The sequence below is a fragment of the Schistocerca americana genome, chromosome 5 (assembly GCF_021461395.2).
Source record: "Schistocerca americana isolate TAMUIC-IGC-003095 chromosome 5, iqSchAmer2.1, whole genome shotgun sequence".
In the NCBI taxonomy this organism is placed as follows: Eukaryota; Metazoa; Arthropoda; class Insecta; order Orthoptera; family Acrididae; genus Schistocerca; species Schistocerca americana.
This window is the reverse complement of record NC_060123.1, coordinates 211519333-211536054: the sequence shown is the minus strand read 5'-3', so window position 1 is coordinate 211536054 and position 16722 is coordinate 211519333. Positions and strand designations below refer to the sequence as shown.

At 40.9% G+C, this 16722-nt stretch overlaps 1 protein-coding gene across 2 annotated transcripts in view; it reads left to right on the top strand.

Moving 5' to 3' along the window:
- Nucleotides 1-16722, top strand: part of LOC124615533 (V-type proton ATPase 116 kDa subunit a1) — a 656071-nt gene that overhangs the window by 548092 nt on the left and 91257 nt on the right. For both annotated transcript variants that reach the window (XM_047143497.1, XM_047143496.1), the window contains exons 7-8: nucleotides 1566-1692; nucleotides 3311-3487. In XM_047143497.1, the coding sequence (XP_046999453.1) occupies nucleotides 1566-1692; nucleotides 3311-3487 (304 nt within the window). The remainder of the gene's footprint in view (nucleotides 1-1565; nucleotides 1693-3310; nucleotides 3488-16722) is intronic.

The window sequence follows — 16722 nt, the reverse complement described above, 5'->3', positions numbered from 1 at the left end:
TATTTGCTTCTGCAACAGTGTACAATTTCAAGCCATATTTGTGTTGTTTATTCTATATACAGGTTCAAAATCTCACACAAATTCAAATTGTGCATGTTTCTTCATCAGTTGTAAGTTCTTCAGCGGGGCAATATGCCTGAATACAACTTTCTCTAAGCACATTGAAGACCGGATGAAATCCCTCTTTCCCCAACCTTTTTTGTGCATGGTTTTCAATAAGATACAGGCAAGAAAGTACCTGATTACACTGCAAATTACTTATTATTTATTGGTCGAAATTGTAACTCATCTAGATTAGTGCTCCAGTGACGTACTATTCTTGGCCTTCTCGAAACGCACATGTGGGAACAATGGATTAATTTCAGTCAATGTCACTGGCTTCTATGGACTCAATAATGAATGAGCTTTTAGTTCATTTTCACAATTTTTCTTTGTTATTATTTGCACTGAAAATTAATTTTTCGTGCTTGTAAATCTCTTGTGTCTTTGTTTGTTAGAAAAACTGTGGTTGAGTGTCGAACTCATGAAATCAATGTTCACAAGAATTTTTATTGACATTGTGCTCTGGAGTAAAGAAGACTGAAAATCAGTTGGAGTCAGAATTTAACTTCGCCAACAGAAGCAGCAAACAGCACACACTGAAATTCACCATTGCTTCCAGCCGTTCATTCACATCATCTGCTGATAAGATGCTTGTGACAGTGTAGTCGTAGCAAAGCCACCATTTTCTTTTGAATCCTCTTCTGCTTTCTTTAATTAATCTAGAACCACTTTCATTGCTCAGTGTGTTAACTGCAAATTGGCTGATTAGCTCCTTAATCCTGAAACAGTAGAAATTGGAAGGCTTCAGACAGTAACCCTTAGATTTTGGTTGCAGCCAATATTAGCTAGCTGGCAGTGATATATGAGGCATCATTGTTGCCTGCTGTGTCGCCTCTTCTCTCTTTTGTAGTTTCTTTTTGTTGTGATAAATGTGAGTTACAGTTACAGTACTTATTAAGCATGTCAATAGACATAAAAATTTTAGTTTTAGTAATAACCAACATATAATCAGTCTGTGAATGACGTCCAGTTTCACGGAAGCATGAAGCACAGGTTAAGATGCCTGCACTGTGGGATGCAGGCATGTCCACCTGCCCCCCTCTCCCCCCTCCCCACTCCTCCCTCCCCTCCACCCACATGGCTCTCACCACTGTGGTGATCTGTGTGGGACTAGGCTGGCTTCCTCTGCTCTCTGAAAACTCCTCGGTCAATCGGTCAACTTAAGCTTACACACTATGAATAAGTCAGCTATTTCCTGATCGATTAATCTTCCTCACACCATTTAAAAAGAAGTTCAAAACCTACAGTGTGCGTTGGACTGACTTTATGAAAAAAATATATTATTCCTCAGTTATTTATGATAGAAAGATATTTCTCATGCCATCTGTGAATAAAATATAGACTTGGCCCAGAGAATGTGTGTGCGTGCGTGCGTGTGTGTGTGTGTGTGTGTGTGTGTGTGTGTGTGTGTGTGTGTGTGTGTGTGTGTGCGCGCATCTGGATGATACATTTTTAAATTGCAGGTTTGTTGCTGGAGTTGTGCCAAGAGAAAGGGTCCCAGCATTTGAAAGAATGCTCTGGAGGATATCACGTGGCAATGTATTTTTGCGTCAGGTTGGGCTGGATCAACCTCTAGATGAACCAAATACAGTGAGTGATCTGCTTATTGTATCCCATACCATGATCTGTACTAGCTATGCACAACGAAAGATACTGTTACCATAGAGGAAATGATGAAATATTATTTTACTCTATCATTACTCACAATGATGAATTTAAGGTTAGTCTTTAATTGCTTAAATCTAAGTAGAACCCTTAAAAATCAACATAAATACCCCAATAAAAACCAAACCTAACAAACTAGACCCTCCAACTTTCCAAGAAGTAGAAGAAATTCTTAAAGAACAAAAAAATTATAAGGCATGTGGAGAAGATCAGGTTTTTGTTGAAATGTGGAAATATGCAAGTGACACAGTCAAGACCTCCTTACACATGGCTCTAACAAAAATTTGGGTAACAGAACAATTTCCCGAACATTGGACCACAGCTATCATCCACCCACTACACAAAAAGGGAGATAAGAGCAACCCAGACAACTACAGAGGAATCTCTCTCCTAGATTGCACATATAAAATTCTATCCAAGATCCTATATGAAAGAATCAAGGAACAATTAGAACAGGAGTTAGGGGAATATCAGGGAGGTTTCAGACCATGGAGAAGCTGTGCAGAACAGATAATTAGTTTAAAATTGATTATGGTATACTACAAGAAACGGAACAAACCTCTGGCAATAACATTTGTAGATTTTAAGAAGGCATATGACTGTCTCCACAGACCTTCAGTATTAAAAATTTTAAGAAATCTAGGACTCCATCCAAAACTAATTAAAATAATACAACTCACTCTAACCAACACCAAATCAAAAGTGAAGTTATTTTGGTGATAATGCCACAATGTAAGATACATACTGACTTGTCTGTTTCTCATTCCATGGAAGTCATGTTACAGGTTGCAGTGTGAGCATTTTACATTATTTTGGATTCAGAAGTGAGCAATGTGTTATGGTGTTTTTTCTCCAGTATGTTGTCAACAGTCATACTGGTTTGAATGGAGCCAAGTTATCACAATCTCTGCATCTGTCTCACTTTGTAGTGTGTCATTTGGGCAATGCACCAGACAGTGTAACTTTATGTTTTCAGATATAATACAGAGATATCACATCTATAGATGTGATGCGAGCCCATTTTCTTCTTTAATATGGTACACTATCGAGTATATATTTTTTCTAATTTTTAAATGTTTTTTTTTGTTGCACTACCTGTCATTCATCTGCAAATTTGTGATTGTTAGTGCTCATACTTTATAGTTAATGATATTAAATTGCCTTCACATTAAGATAATACCACCCCCATTGTAGGACAGAATTTCTTTTTCAAGCATTTCATAATTTAATCTATGGAAATTAAAGAACGTGAATGACAGTAATTTCTGTATTCATTTTCTGTGCTCACTTTTTAGTGACTATACTAACCTGTGTTTTTGTAACATAATGCAACCATTCCTTCTCCTCACACGTCCTTTTTAATCACAGTTCTTTCCATTACTATCACAGTATTCAGCTTGCAGAGCTACATACTTTGATGAGCCAGAACTGTTCTTTACTGTCCAATCTTAACTGAACACCAAGAATTTTTATGCCTTTAACTTAATCCAGTCAGTGCTTTACATTCCACGTGGTTCATACTGGTGATTCTTTTTATTTGCAGGGCAACTCTGTATATAAAACAGTTTTTGTGGCTTTTTTCCAAGGTGAGGAACTGAAGTCTCGAGTAAAGAAGGTGTGTGCTGGTTTCCATGCATCTCTGTACCCCTGTCCAAGTGTCGCAGGTGAGCGTGCAGACATGCTGGCTGGTGTTCGCACACGCCTTCAGGATCTCACACTGGTATGTGCTTTCAAGAGGTTTAGTGCTTTGCACCAAAAAATGCTGTTGGTGTCATTGTGCAAGTTGTTGTTGATGCCCAAAGGTAAAGAAAAGTAGGAAATTTGAATGGATGTCAATGCTTTTACTAACAAGTACATTGTTCTTCACTGTATTTTAACCGACAAAAAAATGCCATAAAGCAGAATGTGAGGAGTATTACATTACCATGAAAGAGAAAGCAGCTCTCAGCCACACATTCGTGACTTTTCAAAACTGCATAATTGGTTGCTGTTTCATAGATGTCAGTTGAAGTGCACTGGGAACTGCTACATGGAACTCAAGAAAACAGATGAATATATAATAAACACATGGTTTGAAAGAATATTTGCATTTTCAGGATTATTCAAGAAGAAACAGCAGATTTCAAAAATTTATTTCTCATTAAACTAAAAGAGGAAGTAACAAAAATGTAATATCTCTGCATAGAGAAAGGTTCATAGTTTTATGCACAATATATGGGACAAGTACTACCAAGACTCTAGCCCTCTTCTTTGCAAACCCAAATTAGATGATTATTAGTTATGGAATTGTTGACTCTTCAGTTCAATGGTGCACATTGTGAGTAATGCCAGGCATCAGTGGAACAAACATAATGTCTCTTACGTACATTCACAAACAAAAATTTCTTTAGATAATGTCTGTTGCTGTAGTAGGATTCTGGCAATCAAAATATTTTTTCCCATCTCCTCCAATTCAGTGTTAAGCAACAACACTGTTTAGGTAGTATTTGAATAATCTTTAGGTTGGGGCAACCAGCTTTACATCATTAGTCTCAAATTTTTGTGTGTGATAAACTTTTCGTATAGAAAAGGCATAGAAGATGTTCTCTTCAATTAATCTAGTTCATATTTAATGGTGAGAATGGTTTTCTATGATAGAGTCATAACATTGTGGCAATTAACTGTAGCCTGCTTCACGTAGGATGGCGCTTCTGCGCACAGAGGCAGAGCGATAGGGAGGTGTGGAGCGGACGAGGTTTGCCCATGCGTGGCGCCAGAGAGTGGGCAAACAAAGTCTGTATTTTTTATAACTGTGTTGCTGTGGACAACAATCGGGTTCATTTTCCTTCGGTACATCATATTATATGTTCGAATCTATGAGAGAATAATACATTTTAAAACCGATTTCGATCATTCGTCTACATGAGGGAAATCTTACTTGTGAGTCTTTATGTTAAATCCACTGCTCCACAGCAATTGTCTGTGTGATGTTGGGAGGCGAGAACAGCTGATCCAGCTTTGTGAAGCCATCAGGAACAATTTTTCTCAAAATTACAATTATCTAATTACAAGATCATTGAAAATACACACATCAAAAAAGAGCTTTGCATCAACCTGGTTCCCAGAACTCCTGAAGATAGAGGTTGACTGTGGATATTGTATCACAGACATAGTCCCTTTGACTGTTCGGAGATGTGACTGCCCAAAGATGTAAACAACCATGCTTGAGCAATGCCTATTAGACGTAGGGGGTCCAACAGCAGGTCAGTTCCAGTCATTCCACCAGGAAGGAGGTACACTGCTCATGTTGTCTATAGTTCAACCATGTCTGGGCAGTCAATACCACGGTTTGATCACATCCCCATTGTTACTTTGTGCCAGGAAGGGCTCTCAACAAGGGAAGTGTCCAGGTGTCTCGGAGTGAACCAAAGCAATGTTGTTCAGACATGGAGTAGGTACAGAGAGACAGGAACTGTCAATGCAACAGCTACTACTGCAGTGGATGACAGCTACCTACAGATTATGGCTTGGAGGAACCCTGACAGCAATGCCACCATGTTGAATAATACTTTTCGTACAGCCACAGGACATCATATTAAGACTCAAACTGTTGGCAATAGGCTGCATGATGTGCAGCTTCACTCCCAATGTCCATGGTGAGGTCCATCTTTGCAACCACGACATCATGCAGCGCAGTACAGATGGGCCCAACGACATGCTGAATGGACCGCTCAGTATTGGCATCACGTTCTCTTCACCGATGAGTGTCGCATGTGCCTTCAACCAGACAATCGTCGGAGACGTGTTTAGAGGCAAACCGGTCAAGCTGAACGCCTTAGGCCGTGTCCTACATGAGCGACAAAAGCGAGTGACAGCGCATGACAGCTTCAGGCGACAAAACATAACCGCAGGTGTAGTTATGGAAGTGTCCTACGTGAGCGACATCTGTGTCGCCCTCTCCCGCTGCAACTGGCGACGTTTGAATTCAAACGTGTTTGAATCTTGTTGCTGCAGCATGCGTGACACAGAGCGACAGCCACGTGTCTTCTTAGCAAAGCAGGGGAGTGGACGCGATGGCAGCTATGAATTACTTAACATCCGATTTTAAGAAAACTATTCGGCAAAAAAATTTGATTCTTCCACAACCTATAGCTTGATATCCTTAAAGGATAAAGGTCAGCAATTTTTAAGAATTTGCAGATGTAAAATCACGTTGTGTAGACATTCCGTATAGTTCATTTAAACCATACATTATTGTGTATGAAATGTAACCAATATATCTAAGTTGTATTTAAAGTTGAGACCTGAATGATATCTCTTTTCATTCTTGAGATATTGGTTGTTATATCCGCGGACGGGTCACTTGCGGCACGTCCGAACCTTTCCTGTGCTTCGGGAATCAGGTGGTCGTAAAAATCGTCATATCTCATAAAAGGTTCAAGGTATTGGAATGACAATTTTTGGAAATGACAGCACGCAGAAAGGACTATTTTATCATATGATTAACACTCAACACGTTTTCGTAAATGCGTGAGCAGAGCGAAAACAAGACTCCCTATAACGTACACCATGAGATTTTGTCCAAATTTTCATAGGCAAACAAAGGGAGAGAAACCGGTAAATGGGGTATCAAAGTGACCAGGATTAGGTCTAGTTTGGCATGAAAATATGTAACTGCTTGAAAGTGATCAGGGTAATGAACGAAAATTGAAATATTTCATGAAAAGCTGCCATAAATGAAGTGTCAAAAATTTCATCTTGTCAAGATCTAGCTATTTTGCACATAAAAAGATACATTGGTGTGGTATTTAAATATCAAAAAGACTTCCTTCAAATCAAGTACGTTAGGATGGCAAACGAGGAGTCAGTAAGATCATGCTTTCTAAATAAAACTTGAAATTCAAAAATGGAAGAAATCAATCAAATATTTTATGAAATGATTTGTGTGAAAGAAATAAGTAGATCAGAGAAATGTTCTATGTGCCTTTGAATGATGTTTGAAATCATGAATAGAAAATGATATATAAAAACAAAGATGAGGTGACTTACCGAACAAAAGCGCTGGCAGGTCGATAGACACACAAACAAACACAAACATACACACAAAATTCAAGCTTTCGCAACAAACTGTTGCCTCATCAGGAAAGAGGGAAGGAGAGGGGAAGACGAAAGGAAGTGGGTTTTAAGGGAGAGGGTAAGGAGTCATTCCAATCCCGGGAGCGGAAAGACTTACCTTAGGGGGAAAAAAGGACAGGTATACACTCGCACACACGCACATATCCATCCACACATACAGACACAAGCAGACATATTTAAAGACAAAGAGTTTGGGCAGAGATGTCAGTCGAGGCAGAAGTGTAGAGGCAAAGAAGTTGTTGAAAGACAGGTGAGGTATGAGTGGCGGCAACTTGAAATTAGCGGAGATTGAGGCCTGGCGGATGACGAGAAGAGAGGATATACTGAAGGGCAAGTTCCCATCTCCGGAGTTCGGATAGGTTGGTGTTGGTGGGAAGTATCCAGATAACCCGGACGGTGTAACACTGTGCCAAGATGTGCTGGCTGTGCACCAAGGCATGTTTAGCCACAGGGTGATCCTCATTACCAACAAACACTGTCTGCCTGTGTCCATTCATGCGAATGGACAGTTTGTTGCTGGTCATTCCCACATAGAATGCATCACAGTGTAGGCAGGTCAGTTGGTAAATCACGTGGGTGCTTTCACACGTGGCTCTGCCTCTGATCGTGTACACCTTCCGGGTTACAGGACTGGAGTAGGTGGTGGTGGGAGGGTGCATGGGACAGGTTTTGCATCGGGGGCGGTTACAAGGATAGGAGCCAGAGGGTAGGGAAGGTGGTTTGGGGATTTCATAGGGATGAACTAACAGGTTACGAAGGTTAGGTGGACGGCGGAAAGACACTCTTGGCGGAGTGGGGAGGATTTCATGAAGGATGGATCTCATTTCAGGGCAGGATTTGAGGAAGTCGTATCCCTGCTGGAGAGCCACATTCAGAGTCTGGTCCAGTCCCGGAAAGTATCCTGTCACAAGTGGGGCACTTTTGTGGTTCTTCTGTGGGGGATTCTGGGTTTGAGGGGACGAGGAAGTGGCTCTGGTTATTTGCTTCTGTACCAGGTCGGGAGGGTAGTTGCGGGATGCGAAAGCTGTTTTCAGGTTGTTGGTGTAATGATTCAGGGATTCCGGACTGGAGCAGATTCGTTTGCCACGAAGACCTAGGCTGTAGGGAAGGGACCGTTTGATGTGGAATGGGTGGCAGCTGTCATAATGGAGGTACTGTTGCTTGTTGGTGGGTTTGATGTGGACGGACGTGTGAAGTTGGCCATTGGACAGGTGGAGGTCAACGTCAAGGAAAGTGGCATGGGATTTGGAGTAGGACCAGGTGAAACTGATGGAACCAAAGGAGTTGAGGTTGGAGAGGAAATTCTGGAGTTCTTCTTCACTGTGAGTCCAGATCATGAAGATGTCATCAATAAATCTGTACCAAACTTTGGGTTGGCAGACTTGGGTAACCAAGAAGGCTTCCTCTAAGCGACCCATGAATAGGTTGGCGTACGAGGGGGCCATCCTGGTGCCCATGGCTGTTCCCTTTAATTGTTGGTATGTCTGGCCCTCAAAAGTGAAGAAGTTGTGGGTCAGGATGAAGCTGGCTAAGGTGATGAGGAAAGAGGTTTTAGGTAGGGTGGCAGGTGATCGGCGTGAAAGGAAATGCTCCATCGCAGCGAGGCCCTGGACATGCGGAATATTTGTGTATAAGGACGTGGCATCAATGGTTACAAGGATGGTTTCCGGGGGTAACAGGTTGGGTAAGGATTCCAGGCGTTCAAGGAAGTGGTTGGTGTCCTTGATGAAGGATGGGAGACTGCATGTAATGGGTTGAAGGTGTTGATCTACGTAGGCAGAGATACGTTCTGTGGGGGCTTGGTAACCAGCTACAATGGGGCGGCCGGGATGATTGGGTTTGTGGATTTTAGGAAGAAATCCACAAACCCAATCATCCCGGCCGCCCCATTGTAGCTGGTTACCAAGCCCCCACAGAACGTATCTCTGCCTACGTAGATCAACACCTTCAACCCATTACATGCAGTCTCCCATCCTTCATCAAGGACACCAACCACTTCCTTGAACGCCTGGAATCCTTACCCAACCTGTTACCCCCGGAAACCATCCTTGTAACCATTGATGCCACGTCCTTATACACAAATATTCCGCATGTCCAGGGCCTCGCTGCGATGGAGCATTTCCTTTCACGCCGATCACCTGCCACCCTACCTAAAACCTCTTTCCTCATCACCTTAGCCAGCTTCATCCTGACCCACAACTTCTTCACTTTTGAGGGCCAGACATACCAACAATTAAAGGGAACAGCCATGGGCACCAGGATGGCCCCCTCGTACGCCAACCTATTCATGGGTCGCTTAGAGGAAGCCTTCTTGGTTACCCAAGTCTGCCAACCCAAAGTTTGGTACAGATTTATTGATGACATCTTCATGATCTGGACTCACAGTGAAGAAGAACTCCAGAATTTCCTCTCCAACCTCAACTCCTTTGGTTCCATCAGTTTCACCTGGTCCTACTCCAAATCCCATGCCACTTTCCTTGACGTTGACCTCCACCTGTCCAATGGCCAACTTCACACGTCCGTCCACATCAAACCCACCAACAAGCAACAGTACCTCCATTATGACAGCTGCCACCCATTCCACATCAAACGGTCCCTTCCCTACAGCCTAGGTCTTCGTGGCAAACGAATCTGCTCCAGTCCGGAATCCCTGAATCATTACACCAACAACCTGAAAACAGCTTTCGCATCCCGCAACTACCCTCCCGACCTGGTACAGAAGCAAATAACCAGAGCCACTTCCTCGTCCCCTCAAACCCAGAATCCCCCACAGAAGAACCACAAAAGTGCCCCACTTGTGACAGGATACTTTCCGGGACTGGACCAGACTCTGAATGTGGCTCTCCAGCAGGGATACGACTTCCTCAAATCCTGCCCTGAAATGAGATCCATCCTTCATGAAATCCTCCCCACTCCGCCAAGAGTGTCTTTCCGCCGTCCACCTAACCTTCGTAACCTGTTAGTTCATCCCTATGAAATCCCCAAACCACCTTCCCTACCCTCTGGCTCCTATCCTTGTAACCGCCCCCGATGCAAAACCTGTCCCATGCACCCTCCCACCACCACCTACTCCAGTCCTGTAACCCGGAAGGTGTACACGATCAGAGGCAGAGCCACGTGTGAAAGCACCCACGTGATTTACCAACTGACCTGCCTACACTGTGATGCATTCTATGTGGGAATGACCAGCAACAAACTGTCCATTCGCATGAATGGACACAGGCAGACAGTGTTTGTTGGTAATGAGGATCACCCTGTGGCTAAACATGCCTTGGTGCACAGCCAGCACATCTTGGCACAGTGTTACACCGTCCGGGTTATCTGGATACTTCCCACCAACACCAACCTATCCGAACTCCGGAGATGGGAACTTGCCCTTCAGTATATCCTCTCTTCTCGTCATCCGCCAGGCCTCAATCTCCGCTAATTTCAAGTTGCCGCCACTCATACCTCACCTGTCTTTCAACAACTTCTTTGCCTCTACACTTCTGCCTCGACTGACATCTCTGCCCAAACTCTTTGTCTTTAAATATGTCTGCTTGTGTCTGTATGTGTGGATGGATATGTGCGTGTGTGCGAGTGTATACCTGTCCTTTTTTCCCCCTAAGGTAAGTCTTTCCGCTCCCGGGATTGGAATGACTCCTTACCCTCTCCCTTAAAACCCACTTCCTTTCGTCTTCCCCTCTCCTTCCCTCTTTCCTGATGAGGCAACAGTTTGTTGCGAAAGCTTGAATTTTGTGTGTATGTTTGTGTTTGTTTGTGTGTCTATCGACCTGCCAGCGCTTTTGTTCGGTAAGTCACCTCATCTTTGTTTTTATATATCATTTTTCCCACGTGGAATGTTTCCTTCCATTATATTGAATAGAAAATGAGGTGCACCAAACATTTCCATAATATTTTTTATTTCATACTTTTAGACAAATCATTACATAAAATGTTCAACTTTCTTTTAAAAAAATTTGGAAGCTTTACTTTTACAGACTACTTGGAGTAATTGAAACACTTGGCCTTAACACTGACTGCTGATGAATTACGTTTGCAACATCAAATATCTGTAAAATTTCATGGTTCATAGTAATTTATTAGGAATTTAACGTGTGTGATATACTGGGATAGGTGTGAAGATCAAGTTGGCAATACCTTAAAAATATACTTAGTGTTGCAGTGTAAACAGTATACATAAAACTTAGTATACGGAATTGTAACTGAGTCAGTAAAATTATAAAAACGGCCTGGAATCGAACCCAGGGCTTTTTCCAGACACATAATTCAGAAATGAATACGCTACCCCTACACCACAGCAAGCTATTATTCACTGAAATCAATGTGTGTCCATATGTTCGTATTTAGCGTAGTTAGTCATGTAATAGTCATTCCTCCGCATTTATTGGCTGTTGAAAGTTCTTGATCATGTAAAAGAAAAAAAAAAATCATATATAATTTATTGATGAGATAGTCAAATACTCCTCTGCTCATTCACGTGTATCTGAAGAATTTGTCTGGCGATCTTCGTAGCTGACTATACTTATGAAATTCTCCATGGAGATTCCTCCCTTTGTAAATTTCATGCACAGCATTCCTTTTCACTTTATTTTCTTAAGTAAACCTAATTCTGTAGCCTTACTGTCCAGCTACAGTATTCTACACATTAAGAACATTGTTTTATAGAAACAACTGGTTGGCTCTAAGCAGCCATCTTGTAGCGCGACATGTTCGCTTGCATGCAGGACACCCAAGGTTGTCACCCGATACTGCTGCTTGTTGCTGGAGTGTCGCATATCCGTAAGTCGCTCGCTTCTGTCGCTCACATAGGACACGGCCTTAGACACACTGTCCAGTGAGGTCAGCAAGGTGGAGGTTCCCTGCTGTTTTGGGGTGGCGTTATGTGGGGCCTATGTACACCACTGGTGGTCATGGAAGGTGCGATAATGGCTGTACTATACATGAATGCCATCCTCTGACCGATAATGCAACCATATCTGCAGAATATTGACGAGGCGTTCATCTTCATGGATGACAATTCACACCCCCATCATGCACATCTTGTGAACGGCTTCCTTCAGGATAACAACATTGCTCGACTATAGTGGCCAGCATCTTCTCCAGACATGAACCCTGTCAACGTGACCCACCAACCACTCTGAGGGATCTACTTCGAATCGCTGTTGAGGAGTGGGACAATCTGGACCAACAGTGCCTTGATAAACTTGAGGACAGTATGCCACAGCAACCACCTTTGTAGGTCTCGCTGTATGATGGTACAACATGCAATGTGTAGTTTTCATGAGCAATAAAAAGGGCAGAGATGATGTTTATGTTGATCTCTATTCCAATTTTCTGTACAGGTTCCGAAACTCTTGGAACACAGGTGATGCAAAACTTATTTTGGTGTACGTTCTTGCAATAACTGCCATTTGTTGTGATTTGGACTGTGTTATAAGGAAAAATCTAATATATAACAAACTAAACTTTAAACTTAAATCGAAATCATTATATTCGCTTGACAACTGCTTCTACTCCATATATTTTTTTAAAATTTGTGTAATGCACGTATGTGGGTGTGTTTCACTGATGTTCAATGTAAATCACTATGTGTAAGAAAGAATTACTGATAGCAAACACTAATGCAAAAGACTATCATAAAAATTGTCACTATGTTACCATATTTTTCGGTGTCAACAGGCATTATGAGTTCAAACTAACTCATTCAACATTACCGTGTGAAAACACATTTATGATCAATTGGACAAACTAAAATTTAGCCATCTTATTTGAATAACTTGACGGAAAGCTGACCAGTAACATCGAAAAGCACTGATTTCCTGACAGGCAGCCCTCCCTTTCATTTTAAGGCAATTTCAAATTCGTGCCTTGAAAATGACAGGGGTTTGCATGTCAAAATACTGGAAGTTTTGGCAAATTTATCCAGCCTTATTCTCGCAAGTAATACAACAGGCTGGGAAAAGCTTAACTTCTCCTTGGGCAGTGTGTTGAGTATAGTCCGAATACTTTGCATGCTACGTATTCCTAATCAATAAAAGCTAGAAAATTCTCATGTACAGTGCATGCAATTGATATGTTGACAAAAAATGTTTTTAAACCATGAGTTTTTAAAACCAAGAAAGATCATTACCTTACTTTGTTTCAAAGTGTACAATGTGATACCATCTGCTATCTGAATCCATGTCTGAACCATTTGATTGTAAGTTTAGGATTATACATTCAAGGCTTTTATGTATCTTCACCTACCTACGAAAGTCTTATTTTTGAAACTTTTCAGTGTGACAGACACAGTGTGCCCACGTTGAAGGGAGATGCTGTCTGTTGCTTCATGCACAAGGCTTTCAGTGTTTGTTACCTTGAATGTTTAATTTTTTTCCATACATAGCTTGTAACTTGTGCACAAATTAATTCTATTGGATTATATTGACAGTAATATGTGGACAAATGCAAAACTGTGTGACCACATTCACATGCAAGAGAGTCACATTTGTATATTCTGTCAGGTGACTTTTATAAATTAACAAGCTGCAGGAGTTTAGCACAAGTCTGGCTTATATTGTTTGGAATATTTTTAGTTTTCAGCCAGAGCACAATATCCCCTTTCCTCGTGCTCATACTTGGTCATTTCTCTGTAACAGCTGAATGAGAACTGGCATGGTAATTACAATGACTGACTTCAAAGCTAGGTATGGCAAGAATAGTTCAGTGAACCACTTTTTGAAAGTGACAGCATTCATTTCCAAATGGTAGTCACTACTGTTTTTCTTACACATTTAAATACAAGTTTACTCTCAGGAACCAAACCAGAAGAAGAGCCAGCGTGCAGAATAGGTATCCAACCACCAGTACCATCAATCATTTTCCAGCAGGTATTCATGGAATGATCTGATTCACCCCGTTTCATCAAGGTAACACACTGAAGAGCTACCTCCTCCTGTTGCATCATGCATCTTTACAATGGACGCACTTCGCGCTGCTTTTATGTCACTTCTTTCAATTAAAAACTCTCTAACCTGTTTAAAAACCAATGTATTTTAAAATTCTTTACATAGATGGAGCACTACCTTTGAAGTCAGTTGGCTCAGGCATAATTGTAAGAATTTTTTGTGATGTTGGGTAGCCCCTTCTTATATACATTTCAAACACAGAGCACTTTAAAACATCATTCACAAAACCGTCTATTTGTGTTACAGGCTTCTTGTGACTTTGATGATTTTCAGGCAACATGAAAACAAATTTTCCTGAGATATCCACAGCTCTGACATTTTCCGTTACTATTCTCAGTGCAGCTTTCTTGCCGACACATGCTTTTGCAGTTTGTTTTTGAGTCTTCAAAATACCAAAAATAGAAGTATCACTTCCAGATTCACATTTGAAGAAGTTATAAATGCGGGATACAAACAACCTCAACTGCTTGTGAAGCATCTATATCTACATGATTATTCAGTAATTCATAATTAAGTGCCTGGCAGAGCCTTCATAGAACCACGTTCAAGCTATTTCTCTACCGTTCCCCTCTCGAACAGCACGCATGAAACACGAATACTTTTATCTTTCCTTCTGATACATAATTTCTCTTATTTTATTATGATAAACATTCCTCCCTATGTAGGTGGGTGCGAACAAAGTATTTTCACACTCGGAAGAGAGAGTTGTCGACTGAAATTTCACGATAAAATCCTGCTACAACAAAAAACACAATTTGCGTATCATATCCATGCCAGTCTGTCCCATTTCATGAAAATACAAAACAAGCTGCCTTTCTTTGAACTTTTTGAATCAGCTCTATTTGCTGTGGATCCCGCACCTGACAGCAATACTCCAGAAGAAGGCGGAAAAGCATAGTGTATGTAGTCTCTTTAGCAGACCTACTAAATTTTCTAAGTGTCCTACCAATTTATTGGTTTGCTTTCCACACAATGTTATCCATTAGGTAGTCGAATTTTAAGTTATTTGTAATTGTAATTGCTAAGTATTTAGTTGAATTTACAGCCCTTAAAATCGCGTGTGTTATCCTGTAAACTGAATTAAGCAGATTCCTTTCAGTACTCATGTGAATGACTTCAGACTTTTCATTTTTTAGAATCAATTTCCACTTTTCTCACCATACAGGTATCTTGTCTAAGTTGTTTTCTAATTTGTTTTAATCTTGATGACTTTATAAGACAGTAAATCATAGCATCATCTGCAAACAGTCTAAGAGGGCCGCTCAGATTGTCTCCTAAATTGTTTATTAGATCAGGAACAGAGGAGTGCCTACAACACATCCTCACAATCAACAGATATCACTTCTGTCATTTCTGTTTTACTCAATGATTTTCTGACGATTACTACGTACAGTGATCTTTCTGACAGGAAATCACGAAACCAGTTGCACGACTAAGACTATACTCCACAGGCATACAATTTGATTAAAGTTGCTTGTGAGAAACTTCATATTTATTGCCATCACATGACATTTTCATTTGGAAATCACACCAAAACTTTTACAGATACACATTCACAGCTATACTGATACAAGAATGTAAGATCGACATCAGAGTGAATAATTCGGTGGCTCTGTGAATGAAACTGCATCGTCGCAAAATTCAGGAACAGCACAGCACTTGGAAAAGTGATCCTCGCAGTCTAGTTTGCAACTCACGGCTAGCTGCTTGGAAAGAGAATGAATCTTATTGGCTATTAGCAGTTCGTGGTGGGTGATGAGCAGAACAGCTGAAATGGGGCCTCCTTCCGACATGATGCGAACTGTAGACACAAGAGACTTTGATTGGCTGGTGTTTCAAATCAGCCATCATTTTCCATGCAGTCTGAAATTTGTATCTTTTATTCTGCTCATGAAAATACAATATTTGATCACAGTGTGTACAGACATATACACTAATGAGCCTAAACTTCATGACCACTGCCCACTTCCCACTGCCCACTGTGCAATTGAATGCCACATGGCAGAGTTGCATGTAATGTTTTAAGGAAAGTATGTAAGCAGAGCAGAGACAAATGGGGAATCATTCTTGTGGTGATACAGGCTGCAAATGGCGAAATCCTTTGGCATAAGAAACTTTGACAATGTGCAGATTTTTATGGCCCACCACCTGGAAATGAGCATCTTGGTAACATGAAGCTGGTTTGCATCTATGGAAAGCAGTTAAAAGGTGACGAAGCCACATGTAGGTGACTAGATGTTGCAGGTTTTAACATCACCATCTGATTAGCTGAGAATAATAATAATCATTTTTGAGATTAGCAAATATTTGAGCTGTAGATTTTTCAGCTGATGCAATCAGAACATCAGGTTGGTGAGTATCACTGAGAGAGAATGTTTTTAAGAAGCAATGGAGAAAATAGGCATTATTTTATAAAAGTACTTAACTTTTATGACAGAATAATGAAGTCCTGGATGTTATGTGGAAGTTAGTAACCAGGTGCCTAATTCCATATGTTATTCTGCTTATTGTTTCCAGTAACACCAGTCAAAAATAGAACTTCATATAGTCTTCATTTCACTTTCAAATCCAAGGCAATTCATATTACATTTTCAATGTTCAATAAATGTTGTGTGCTGCCAAATGTGATGTGGAACTTTCTACACCTATATCTAAGAATAACTGAGCTATGAGTAATTTAACACGGCTAACAACTTAACTGTACTGAACTGGGGGTCACAGCTGCTTGAAGCACTTGTTAAAATGTAACAACACACTTCTATAATTCTGTTGTTGAAACATGCACATAATTAAACTATTAACTAAAAGTTTTGGGTTTACAGAGGTTTAGGTACAGTATTGAGTTTTACAGAAAGGAGAAATATGTTTATAGGGGTGGAATTTTGTTTAA